The sequence below is a fragment of the Pogoniulus pusillus genome, chromosome 43 (assembly GCF_015220805.1).
Source record: "Pogoniulus pusillus isolate bPogPus1 chromosome 43, bPogPus1.pri, whole genome shotgun sequence".
In the NCBI taxonomy this organism is placed as follows: Eukaryota; Metazoa; Chordata; class Aves; order Piciformes; family Lybiidae; genus Pogoniulus; species Pogoniulus pusillus.
Genome location: NC_087306.1, coordinates 1,924,836 through 1,936,688, shown reverse-complemented (window position 1 = coordinate 1,936,688; position 11,853 = coordinate 1,924,836). Strand labels below are relative to the sequence as shown.

General features: G+C 61.5%; 1 protein-coding gene across 1 annotated transcript in view; it reads right to left on the bottom strand.

Annotated features, from left to right (window-relative positions):
• Positions 1-6: 6 nt before the first annotated feature.
• OTUD7B (OTU deubiquitinase 7B) overlaps positions 7-11,853 on the bottom strand; it is a 52,003-nt gene continuing 40,156 nt past the window's right edge. Inside the window, exons 8-12 of the mRNA XM_064176028.1 lie at positions 9,724-9,851; positions 7,249-7,398; positions 4,684-4,798; positions 3,805-3,889; positions 7-1,493 (exon numbers count right to left, since the gene is read on the bottom strand). Coding sequence (XP_064032098.1) covers positions 171-1,493; positions 3,805-3,889; positions 4,684-4,798; positions 7,249-7,398; positions 9,724-9,851 — 1,801 coding nt within the window. The 3' untranslated portion in view covers positions 7-170. The remainder of the gene's footprint in view (positions 1,494-3,804; positions 3,890-4,683; positions 4,799-7,248; positions 7,399-9,723; positions 9,852-11,853) is intronic.

The window sequence follows — 11,853 nt, the reverse complement described above, 5'->3', positions numbered from 1 at the left end:
TCCCCCCGCGGAGGAGCTGGCTGCAGGAGGCTGCAGAGCACAAAGCAGCTCTGCTCCAGCACTGCATTCCCACTTGCTTTTGGCTTTGGGAGGTGCCAAGCTGGAGGAGTAGGGGGCTTGGGGGGGGGCACAAACAGAGCTCCCCCACCCCCCCCCCCCCCCCCAGGAGCTCAGAACCTGTGCACCAGAGCCTCCCGCTCCTTGCGCTTCAGCTCCTCCCGGTAGCAGCAGGAGCAGAAGTTGCCAGTCTCAGGGTGCCCATAGAAGCTGCAGTTGGGCTGCTTGCATTTGGGCTGCTGAACGCTGCAGGGGGGTCGAGCTTTGCTCCGTTCTGGGGTCCCCCCGAGCCCTTCCTGCTCCCCCAGGGGATCCCTGAAGCCGTTGCTGGGATGCGGCGGCGGCGGGAGGCGAGCGGCTGCCTGGCATTCCAGAGGGAAGGGGGGATGGGTGTCCATGTCCGTGGGGGAGAGCCTTGCCAGCTGCTGGGAGGGGTTGGGCTGGCAGGGGTTGGGCCGTGCCTGCCCGCAGTGCCTGGGCAAGGTGGCATAGGGAGGGAGGCTGCTGCAGGCACCACCCCCGGCCACCTGCCGCCGGCTCTCGGGGTAGCCTTGGGGATGGGATCCTTCCACACCGCCCCCCAAGGAGGGTCTGGGAAAGGTGAAAACTCCAGAATATCCCGAGGGAAAAGCTGGGATCTTGGCCCCTAAGGCCAGCTCCGGGCTCTGGAGGCTGTAGGCAGGAGCAGGCTGAGGGTAGGTGGCAGTGCCCATCCCCTCCTCAGCCTTGTGGGCGCCGCTCTCCAGCTCCGCTCTCTTGGCTGGAGTGAGGTTGTTCAGAGCCTTCTTCTCGGCCTCCTTCTGCTTCTGCTCGGCCAGGAAACGTTCCTCAGCATCCAGGAGGTACCTCTGGATCATCTCCTCCTGGTACTGGTGCCTGGTGCTGGTCTTCAGGTGCCCAGCAAAGATGAACTTGCGCTCGCCCTGCATGGCCGCCCGCAGGATGCTGAGGCTCAGCCTCACGTCGTTGCTGTACTTGGAAGGGTCTGAAGGCTTCTCCAGGCCTCCTTTGACCTGACAACTGCTCCTGTCTGCCAGGGGGGACAGATCCCCTTGGGGGGCTTCTTCTTTGCTACCTTTCCTGCCTTTGGTGGAGCCTTTCAGCTTCTTCTTCTCCAGGCTGTCTCCCTGCTGCCCGTTGCTCAGCGCCCCGCGGCTGCCTTTGGGGTGCATCAGGCCACCCATGTTCTTCTTCAGCTTGCTGCCCAGGCTCTTGCCAAAGCTGCCCAGCTTGTTGGCCACTGAGTCTGCTCTCTTCTTCTCCTTCTCCTTCTCCCTCTCCTTCTTGGCTTTCTCCTTCTCCCTGCAGGCTCTGGCGCCGCCGTTGCTGGCGGAGCTGCTGCACACAGACTCCTTGTCTGACTCCCCTGACTCTGCAGCTGAGCGAACCTCATCCCCTGCAGAGGCTGTGGGGGACTCTGGCTGGGCCAAAGGAGCCTGTGGGGAAAGCAGAGGTGGACATCAGTGGTGTGTGTGTCCCCCCCCCACAGGGATCAGGGCTTGGCATCCTCCTTCCCCCCCAGCTCTGTCCCCAGATCCCTTCTCTGGCCAAAGCCCTCCCAGCTTCCTCAGCTCCTCCTCCTCAGCTTGAAGGGAAAGAAAAATCAGCACCTCCTGGACTCAGTGAGGTCTTCTTGGTCCTCTTCTCCACTCTGGACCTGAGTGTCCTCATCCCAGGGTGGGGATTGAAGATTTCCCTTCTATTTAGATCCCAAATCCAGGCTTTTTTTCTTCCCCCCCCTTCCCATCCATCCAATCCCAATTTCTTTCCTCCATCTTTATTCCTTCTGGTGGAATCTTCTCCCCAGCTCCATCCCCAGATCCCTTCTCTGGCCAAAGCCCTCCCAGTTTCCTCAGCTCCTCCTCAGCCTGCCCTCTGCAGCTGGGGGGAGCCCAGAGCTGGCCCTGGCACTGCAGGGGTGGCCTCAGCAGGGCACAGCAGAGGGGCAGCAGAGCCTAACCCTTGCCCTGCTGCTGCCCACACTCTGCTGCCTGCCCCCAGCAGATCCTTGGGGGCTTCGTGGCCCTGGGGGCACCCTGCTGGCTGCTGGGCACCCTGTGAGGAGAGGCTGAGGGAGCTGGGGGGGTGCAGCCTGGCCCAGAGCAGGCTGAGGGCAGAGCTGATTGCTGCCTGCAGCTGCCTGCAGGGAGGTTGTGCCCAGCTGGGGTTGGGCTCTGGTGCCAGGCAGGCAGGGCCAGAAGCAGGGCACAGAGGCTGAAGCTGTGGCAGGGCAGGCTGAGGCTGGGTGTGAGGAGGAAGCTGTTGGCAGAGAGAGTGATTGGCACTGGCATGGGCTGCCCAGGGAGGTGGTGCAGTGCCCATGGCTGGGGGTGCTGAAGCCAAGGCTGGCTGGGGGCACTGAGTGCCATGCTCTGGTTGGTTGGGCAGGGCTGGGGGAGAGGTTGGCATGGGTGAGCCTGGAGCTCTCTGCCAGCCTGCCTGGCTCTGGGCTTCTATGATAGAGCTCAGCAAGGCCCTCAAAGGAGCAGTTTGCAGGCTGCAGGAGGCCTTTGCCTGCAGGAGGTGCAGTAGGACCCCCAGGGAGGGGTTCATGAGGGGCCTGGGGAGAGGTCTTCAAGGTCCTGAAGGACCTGGCAAGGTGAATCCAAGAGCTCCTGGAGAACCCAGAAGGGTTGAGTGGCATCCACGTGGTCCTGTGGGGTCAGGAGATCAGGGGTGCAAAAGGTCCTGGTGACCTTCAGGACCTTCCAGGACCTTCAGGACCACCCAGAACCTTCAGGACCCTTCAGGACTCTCCAGGACTTTCAGGACCACCCAAGGCCTTTAGGACCACCCAGGATCTTCAGGACCCTCCAGGACCTTCAAGACCACCTAAGGCTTTCAGGACCACCCAGGACCTTTGGGACCACCCAGGACCTTCAGGACTCTCCAAGGCCTTCAGGGGTCTCCAGGATCTTCAGGACCCTCCAGGACCTTCAGGACCACTCAGGACCTTCAGGACCCTTTCAGGACCACCCAGGACCTTCAGGACCCTCCAAGGCCTTCAGGACCCTCCAAGACCTTCAGGACCACTCAGGACCTTCAGGACCCTCCAAGACCTTCAGAACCACTCAGGACCACCCAGGACCCTCCAGGACCTTCAGGACCACCCAGGACCTTCAGGACCCTCCAAGACTTTCAGGACCACTCAGGACCACCCAGGACCCTCCAGGACCTTCAGGACCCTCCAAGGCCTTCAGGACCAAACAGGACCTTCAGGACTCTCCAGGACCTTCAGGACCCTCCAAGACCTTCAGGACCACTCAGGACCTTCAGGACCCTCCAAGACCTTCAGGACCACTCAGGACCTTCAGGACCCTCCAGGACCCTCCAGGACCTTCAGGACCCTCCAGGACCACCCAGGCCCTTCCCCCTTTGCTCCTGGCAGGCTTTTGTGTCTCCCTCCCCAGGGGCTGCTCAGCTGCTGCCCACCCCAAGCTCCCAACTCTCTCCCCCCCCCCCCTCCCCACCCAGTGCCACCCACCAGGTTGCCCCCACAGCACAACCTGCTTGCCCAGAGCCAAAACCTGAGCTCCAAACCTACTCCTAGGTGGAAACTCCTCCCTGGGCCAACCAGAGAGGAGGACCTGGAGGCAGGAAGCAGCTGCAGCACCAAGCCCCAGCTGGGAGCTGCCTTGCTGCAGGCACTGGGCAGGGGCAGAGGCCAGCAGCTGAGGGCCTGGGAGGGGGTAGGGGGCATGGGGGGGAGGGGATGAGAAGCAAATGTCCCTCCCCAGCCCTGCTCACCTGCATGTCACAGGGCAGGGTGATCCACTTGACACTCATGTAGGTGTGCAGCAGCTGCAGCTTGGCCTCCAGTGACAGTGTCACACTGTGGGGGGGGACACACAGAGAGAGAGAGGCAGCCCCAGGGTCAGGATGCAGCTCACTGATGGAGCTCTGCCCCTGCTGGGCTGGGAAAAGACCCTCCCAGAGCAGCCAGCCCAAAGAGTCACCCAACAGCACCAAGCTGCTGGCCACAGGGCTCTGGGAGTGCCTCCAGGGATGGGCACTGCAGCAGCTCCCCCTCCCCCCCCCTCCCCGGGGGACAGCCTGAGGCAGGTCCTGGCAGGGTAGAAATTGCTCCTCATGGCCAAGGTGAACCTCCCCTGGGGCAGGCTGAGGGCATCTCCTCTGGGCCTGGCACTGCCCAACCCCCACCTGGCTGCAGCCTCCTCTCAGGGAGCTGCAGAGGCCAATGAGGCCTCCCCTCAGCCTCTTCTTCTTCAGCCTCACCACCCTCAGCTGCCCCTCCCCAGCCTCTTCTCCAGCCCCTTCCCCACCTCCCTTGCCCTTCTCTGTGCCCTGCTCCAGCTCCTCAACGCCCTCCTGGCAGGACTCAGCAGCCCAACCCTGCCCCCTCAATGCCCTCCTGGCCCTGAAGAACCCAACCCTGCCCCCAGAGCCTCGCAGCTGTGCCCTCCCCAGTGCCCAGCCCAGGGGGCACAATCCCTGCCCTGCTCCTGCTGCCACCCACATCCCACATCAGGGCACTGGAAGGGTAAAGAAGCAAAACCTCTTCCCTCCCCGGGACAACTTTGATGCAGGACAGAAGCAGCTGCCAGCTGGGGGCAGAGCAGTGCCCCTCATGCCAGGGCTGCCCCCAGGCTGGGGGGTGTGCCCAACCTGGCCAGTTTGACGTTGTCGTTGTCGTCCTTCCCCCACTGCCAGTCCCTGCCGGGGTCCACGGCGAAGTGCACAGGGAGCAGCTTGTGCTCGGAGTCAGTCAGGGGGATGACAGCTGCAGGGGGGGGGAGGGACACAAAACTCACTGCAGGAGCCCAAAGAGCAGAAACTTTTCCCCTTGGAAGCCAAACTCTGGAGAGCTCCCCCAAGGGCAACAGCTCTGATGGCAGTGCCCAAGCGTGCAGTGAGTGCCAGGGCTTGGGGGTGGCCCTGAGGGAGAGCTGCAAAGCTCCTCCAGTGCCAACCCCCCTGAGCTCAGCAGGCACAGCCCCAGCCAGAGCAGGATGCTCACAGCCCCCAGCAGCCTGGGGTGGGCTGAGGGAGAGCTGCAAAGCTCCTCCAGTCCCAACCCCCTGCACTCAGCAGCCTGGGGTGGGTTGAGGGAGAGCTGCAAAGCTCCTCCAGTGCCAACCCTCTGCACTCAGCTGGCACAGCCCAAACCAGAGCAGGCTGCTCACAGCCCCCAGCAACCTGGGGTGGGTTGAGGGAGAGCTGCAAAGCTCCTCCAGACCCAACCCCTTGCACTCAGCAGCCTGGGGTGGCCCTGAGGGAGACCTGCAAAGCTCCTCCAGTGCCAACCCTCTGCACTCAGCTGGCACAGCCCCAACCAGAGCAGGCTGCTTAGAGCCCCCAACAACCTGGGGTGGGTTGAGTGAGAGCTGCAAAGCTCCTCCAGTCCCAACCCTCTGCACTCAGCAGTCACAGCCCCAACCAGAGCAGGCTGCTTAGAGCCCCCAGCAGCCTGGGGTGGGCTGAGGGAGAGCTGCAAAGCTCCTCCAGACCCAACCCCTTGCACTCAGCAGCCTGGGGTGGGTTGAGGGAGAGCTGCAAAGCTCCTCCAGTGCCAACCCCCTGAGCTCAGCAGGCACAGCCCCAGCCAGAGCAGGATGCTCACAGCCACCCAGCAGCCTGAGCTGCCATGGTGCCAGCCAGGGAGCATCTCCCACCCCTCTGGGCAGCCTGGGTCAGGCTCTCCCCACCCTCAGCAGCTCCAATTTCTCCTCCTCTCCACTCCCCAATCTCCCTCTTGGGCTCTCAAACCATCTCCCCTTGTCCTGCCACCCCAGGCCCTGCTCCAAAGCCTGTTCCCAGCTCTCTGCTCAGCACTGGAAGCTCTCCAGAAGGTCTCCCTGGAGCCTTCTCCCCTCCAGGCTGGAGTCTCCCAGCAGAGCCCTTCCAGCCCTGCCAGCACTGCTGTGGCCTCCCCTGGCCCTGCTCCCCCAGTCCCTGCCTGTGCTGAGGACTCCAGGGGGGGTCCCAACCACAGACATCTCCTACACCCCAAGCTCAGACCCTGTCCCCACTCCATGGCTGCAGCTGCCCCAACAGTCTGGGCTCAGGGAGCAGATCTGGATCTCAGCTGCTCCTTTCTCTTCCTTCCATTGGGATAATTCCACCCTGGGGGCTGTGGGGCAGACATGGAGGAGCTCCACTGCTCACCTCCAGCCTGGCCCCTGCTTCCCAGCTCCTCCCAAACCTGGAACCTTCCACACCCAAACCTGGATCCTTCCAGACCCAAACCTGGATCCTTCCAGCCCCAGCTCCTCCCAAACCTGGATCCTTCCAGACTCAGCTCCTCCCAAATTTGGATCAATCCAGACCCAAACCTGAATCCTTCCAAACCTGGATCCTTCCAGACCCAAACCTGGATCCTTCCAGCCCCAGCTCCTCCCAAACCTGGATCCTTCCAGCCCCAAACCTGGATCCTCCCAAACCTGGATCCTTCCAGACCCAGCTCATCACAGACCTGGATCCTTCCAGACCCAAACCTGGATCCTTCCAGCCCCAGCTCCTCCTAAACCTGGATCCTTCCAGACCCAAACCTGGATCCTTCCAAACCTGGATCCTTCCAGACCCAAACCTGGATCTTTCCAGCCCCAGCTCCTCCTAAACCTGGATCCTTCCAGACCCAAACCTGGATCCTTCCAAACCTGGATCCTTCCAGACCCAAACCTGGATCCTTCCAGCCCCAGCTCCTCCTAAACCTGGATCCTTCCAGACCCAAACCTGGATCCTTCCAAACCTGGATCCTTCCAGACCCAAACCTGGATCTTTCCAGCCCCAGCTCCTCCTAAACCTGGATCCTTCCAGACCCAAACCTGGATCCTCCCAAACCTGGATCCTTCCAGACCCAAACCTGGATCCTTCCAGCCCCAGCTCCTCCCAAACCTGGATCCTTCCAGACCCAAACCTGGATCCTTCCAGCTCTTCCTCTGCCAACCAGCCCAGGCCATTCTCACTCACCCCAACTCCTGTCCCTGCCCCACCAGGTCTGTGCTGTGCTGAGGGCTCCAGAGCTGCTCCCAGCACTGCAGGGGAAGTCTCAGCAGGCACAGCAGAGGGGCACAATCCCCTCCCTGCCCCTGCTGCCCACACTGCTGGGGAGCAGCCCAGGGCAGGGCAGGGCAGGGCAGGGCTGGCAGTGCTCAGTGCCAGCTCCTCTCCAGCTCCTCATCACCCTCCCAGCACCCCCAGACCTTCTCCTCAGGGCTGCTCCTCACCTACCTTGCTCTTTCATGGGCTCCTTCTGCTCCATGGATACCAGGGCAGAGAAATGAGCTTGGTCATAGGCCAGGACCAGTGGAGATCGATGGCACTTGCTGGCTGGGACCTCCAAGGGCAGGTAGATGCCTCCAAAGGGAATGGGGGCAAAAGCTGGGAAGGAACCAGGAGGATTAGTTGGGAATTGTTTAGCTTGAGCCTGCTCCAGAGCTGCTTCACTCAAGGGGTCAGCTGCCAGCTGCAGGGACACTGAAATAACCTCCCCTGAAGCAAAATTGACCTCCCCTGGACACCAGCAGGAGCTGAGGTGGCTCAGGAGCCTGGAAAAATCCTTCCTGGCTCCCTCCACACAACTCAGCAGGCAGGAAATGGAGTGGAAAACAGAGTGGGGGCCAGGGAGGTGCTGATGTCCCCTCCCTGCAAGTGCTCAGGGCCAAGCTGGAGCAGAGGGAGGTGTCCCTGGGAGAATCCAGCAGGGGAAGGGGAAAGTCCAGCAGGGGAAGGGGAAAGAGCAGCAGGGGAAGGGGAAAGAGCAGAAGGGGAAGGGGAAAGAGCAGAAGGGGAAGGGGAAAGAGCAGAAGGGGAAGGGGAAAGAACAGCAGGGGAAGGGGAAAGAGCAGCAGGGGAAGGGGAAAGAGCAGAAGGGGAAGGGGAAAGAGCAGAAGGGGAAGGGGAAAGAGCAGCAGGGGAAGGGGAAAGAGCAGCAGGGGAAGGGGAAAGAGCAGCAGGGGAAGGGGAAAGAGCAGCAGGGGAAGGGGAAAGAACAGCAGGGGAAGGGGAAAGAGCAGCAGGGGAAGGGGAAAGAACAGCAGGGGAAGGGGAAAGAGCAGAAGGGGAAGGGGAAAGAGCAGAAGGGGAAGGGGAAGGTCCAGCAGGGGAAGGGGAAAGAGCAGCAGGGGAGGGGGAAAGAGCAGCAGGGGAAGGGGAAAGAGCAGCAGGGGAAGGGGAAAGAACAGCAGGGGAAGGGGAAAGAGCAGAAGGGGAAGGGGAAGGTCCAGCAGGGGAAGGGGAAAGAGCAGCAGGGGAGGGGGAAAGAGCAGCAGGGGAAGGGGAAAGAGCAGCAGGGGAAGGGGAAAGAGCAGAAGGGGAAGGGGAAAGAGCAGAAGGGGAAGGGGAAAGAGCAGCAGGGGAAGGTCCAGCAGGGGAAGGGGAAAGGGCATCAGGGGAGGGGGAAAGAGCAGCAGGGGAAGGGGAAAGAGCAGCAGGGGAAGGTCCAGCAGGGGAAGGGGAAGATGAAGCAGGAGCTTGGGGCCTGGGGGTGGTTTGGGGCTTGCAATGGGTCAAGAAAGAGGATAAGAGGGGAACAAAAAGGTGATGTGGAAGGATCCAAGGTCAGAGGTTCCTGGAATGGTTCTGGTTGGAAGAGAGCTCCAAGCTCCTCCAGGCCTCTCCACACAACTCAGCAGGCAGGAAATGGAGTGGAAAACAGAGTGGGGGCCAGGGAGGTGCTGAAGTCCCCTCCCTGCAGGTGCTCAGGGCCAAGCTGGAGCAGAGGGAGGTGTCCCTGGGAGAATCCAGCAGGGGAAGGGGAAAGAACAGCAGGGGAGGGGGAAAATCAAGCAGGGGAAGGGGAAAGAGCAGCAGGGGAAGGGGAAAGTGCCAGAGTCCTGCTCAGAGCTCCTCCAGCACTGCCAGAGTCCTGCTCAGAGCTCCTCCAGCACTGCCAGAGTCCTGCTCAGAGCTCCTCCAGCTCCAGCCCTGCCATGCCCAGGGACACCTCCCCCAGCCCAGCCTTGCTCAAGGCCTCCTCCAGCCTAGCCTGGAACAGCTCCAGGCTGGGGGCAGCCACAACCTCCCTGGGCAGCCTGTGCCAGGCTCTGCCCAGCCTCACTGCAAAGCATTTCTGCCTCCTCTCCACTCTCCCTCTCCCCTCTCCCAGCTCCAATCTATCATCTCTTGTCCCATCACTCCCAGCCCTTGTCCCAGGTCCCTTCCCAGCTCCTTTGGGCACTGCAAGGCTGCTCTAAGGTCTTCCTGCAGCCTTCTCCTCTCTATCCCAGCCTGTGCCCCACACAGGGGAGCTTCTGCAGCCTCTGCCCATCCTGGTGGCCTCCTCTGGGCCCTCTCCAGCAGCCTCAGGTCCCTCCTTGTGCCCCCAGCAGTGGCTGCAGTGCTGCAGGTGGGGGCTGAGCAGAGCAGAGCTGCAGCATCCCCTCCCTGCTCCCCCTGCTCTGGCTGCAGCCCAGCTCAGGGCTGGCTCTGGGCTGCTGCCTCCTGCTGAGTTTGGCTCCAACCACCACCTCCAAGCCCTTCTCCCCCAGGCTCTCTCCTGCCATTCCCCACCCAGCCTGGGTTTGTGCTGCTCCAGCTGCAGGACTTTGCCCTTGGCTTTGCTGAACTCCCTGAGCTTGCTTTGCTCCCCACTCTGCAGCCCCTCCAGGTGCCTCTGGTTGGATCCCTTCCCTCCAGCACCTCAAACAGACCTCACAGCTTGGTGTGGGCCACTCCTGGAGGAGGCTGAGGAGGTGCAGCTCTTACCTTCTCCCCCTGAGTCCCTCAGCATGGTGTCTGCCACCACCACAATAGGTCTCTTCAGCACATGGGCCAGGACAAAGACGTGGAACTCCTCCAGGCTCTCGTACACAGGCTCCTCGGAGCTCTCCACGCTGGGGGAGGGAAGGCAGAAGATGATTCTCAGCCCTGGAGGAGATGCTTGGGCACTTCAGCCCCTCACTAGGTGGTGAAGGCTCTGGAGACAGCCCTGGGGAGCTGTCAACTCTGATCTCAGCTCTGATCTGATCTCAGCTCTGACCTGATCTCAGCTCTGATCTCAGCTGAGCTAAGCTCTGATCTCAGCTCTGACCTGATCTCAGCTCTGATCTCAGCTGAGCTAAGCTCTGATCTCAGCTCTGATCTGATCTCAGCTCTGATCTCAGTTGAGCTAAGCTCTGACCTGATCTCAGCTCTGACCTGATCTCAGCTCTGATCTCAGCTGAGCTAAGCTCTGATCACAGCTCTGATCTGATCTCAGCTCTGATCTCAGCTCTGACCTGATCTCAGCTCTGACCTGATCTCAGCTCTGATCTGATCTCAGCTCTGATCTCAGCTGAGCTAAGCTCTGAGCTAAGCTCTGATCTCAGCTCTGATCTGATCTCAGCTCTGATCTCAGCTGAGCTAAGCTCTGATCTCAGCTCTGTTCTCAGCTGAACTAAGCTCTGATCTCAGCTCTGATCTGATCTCAGCTCTGACCTGACCTCAGCTCTGATCTCAGCTGAGCTAAGCTCTGATCTGATCTCAGCTCTGATCTCAGCTGAGCTAAGCTCTGAGCTAAGCTCTGATCTCAGCTCTGCTTCTTAGGATCAGGGAATTTTGGCTTGGCTGGAAAAGATCTCCAAGAGCCCAGAGTCCAACCCAGCAGTGCCAGGGCAGCACCAAGCCATGGCCCTCAGCACCACAGATGCAGGGCTTGGGAGGACTTCCAGGGATGGAGACTCCACCACTGCCCTGGGCAAGCCTCAAGGGGCACAAATTGTTCCTTGTGGCCAAGCTGACCCTGCCCTGGGGCAGCCTGAGGGCATCTCCTCTTGTCCTGTCCCTTGGCACCAGAGCCCAACCCCCACCTGGCTGCAGCCTCCTCTCAGGCAGCTGCAGAGGGCAACGAGGCCTCCCCTCAGCCTCCTCTTCCTCAGCCTCAGCACCCCCAGCCTCTTCTCCAGACCCTTCCCCCTCAGCTGCTCCTCAGAACTTCTCCAGACCTTCTTCTTTGCTCTCCAGACCCTTCCTGCTCTCTCCACCACTCTGCTGCCCTCTCAGGACAGGAACTGCTCCTCACACCCACCCAAACCTGGGTGCAGACCCCCCCAGAAATGTCCTTCTCCAGGAGCAGGCTTTGGATCCAGGACCTGCCCAGCACTGCTGCATCTAAAGAGCCTCCAGCTGAGAAGTGGCTGCAGGGATGGAGTGGCCTTGGGCCATGGGAACCTTCAGCTTTGGTTTAGCACCTTCAGGCTGAGGGAACTGCAGAGGAGAAGGCTCCAGGGGCAGCTGAGAGCTGTGCCAGAGCCTGAAGGGAGCCTGCAGGGAGGCTGCAGAGAGCCTTTGGCTGAGGGAGTGTGAGGCAGGCCCAGGGCAGTGGTTTGGAGCTGAGGCAGAGCAGGGCAGAGTGGAGCTGAGGCAGGAGCTGGGCAGCAGCAGGGTGGGCAGAGGCTGGCACAGGGTGGGCAGAGGCTGGCACAGGCTGCCCAGGGAGGCTGTGGCTGCTGCTGCCTGGGGGTGCTGAGGGCCAGGCTGGATGAGGCCTTGAGCACCCTGGGCTGGTGGGAGGGTCCCTGCCTGACCTCCTGTCCCTCAGGCTCACCCTCCCTGCCCTCTCCCTCCATGCTCACCCTCCTTGACCTCTCCCTCCATGCTCACCCTCCTTGACCTCTCCCTCCATGCTCACCCTCCTTGCCCTCTCCCCTCCATGCTCACCCTCCTTGACCTCTCCCTTCATGCTCACCCTCCTTGCCCTCTCCCCTCCATGCTCACCCTCCTTGACCTCTCCCTTCATGCTCACCCTCCTTAACCTCTCCCTCCATGCTCACCCTCCTTGCCCTCTCCCCTCCATGCTCACCCTCCTTGACCTCTTCCCTCCATGCTCACCCTCCTTAACCTCTCCCTTCAGGCTCA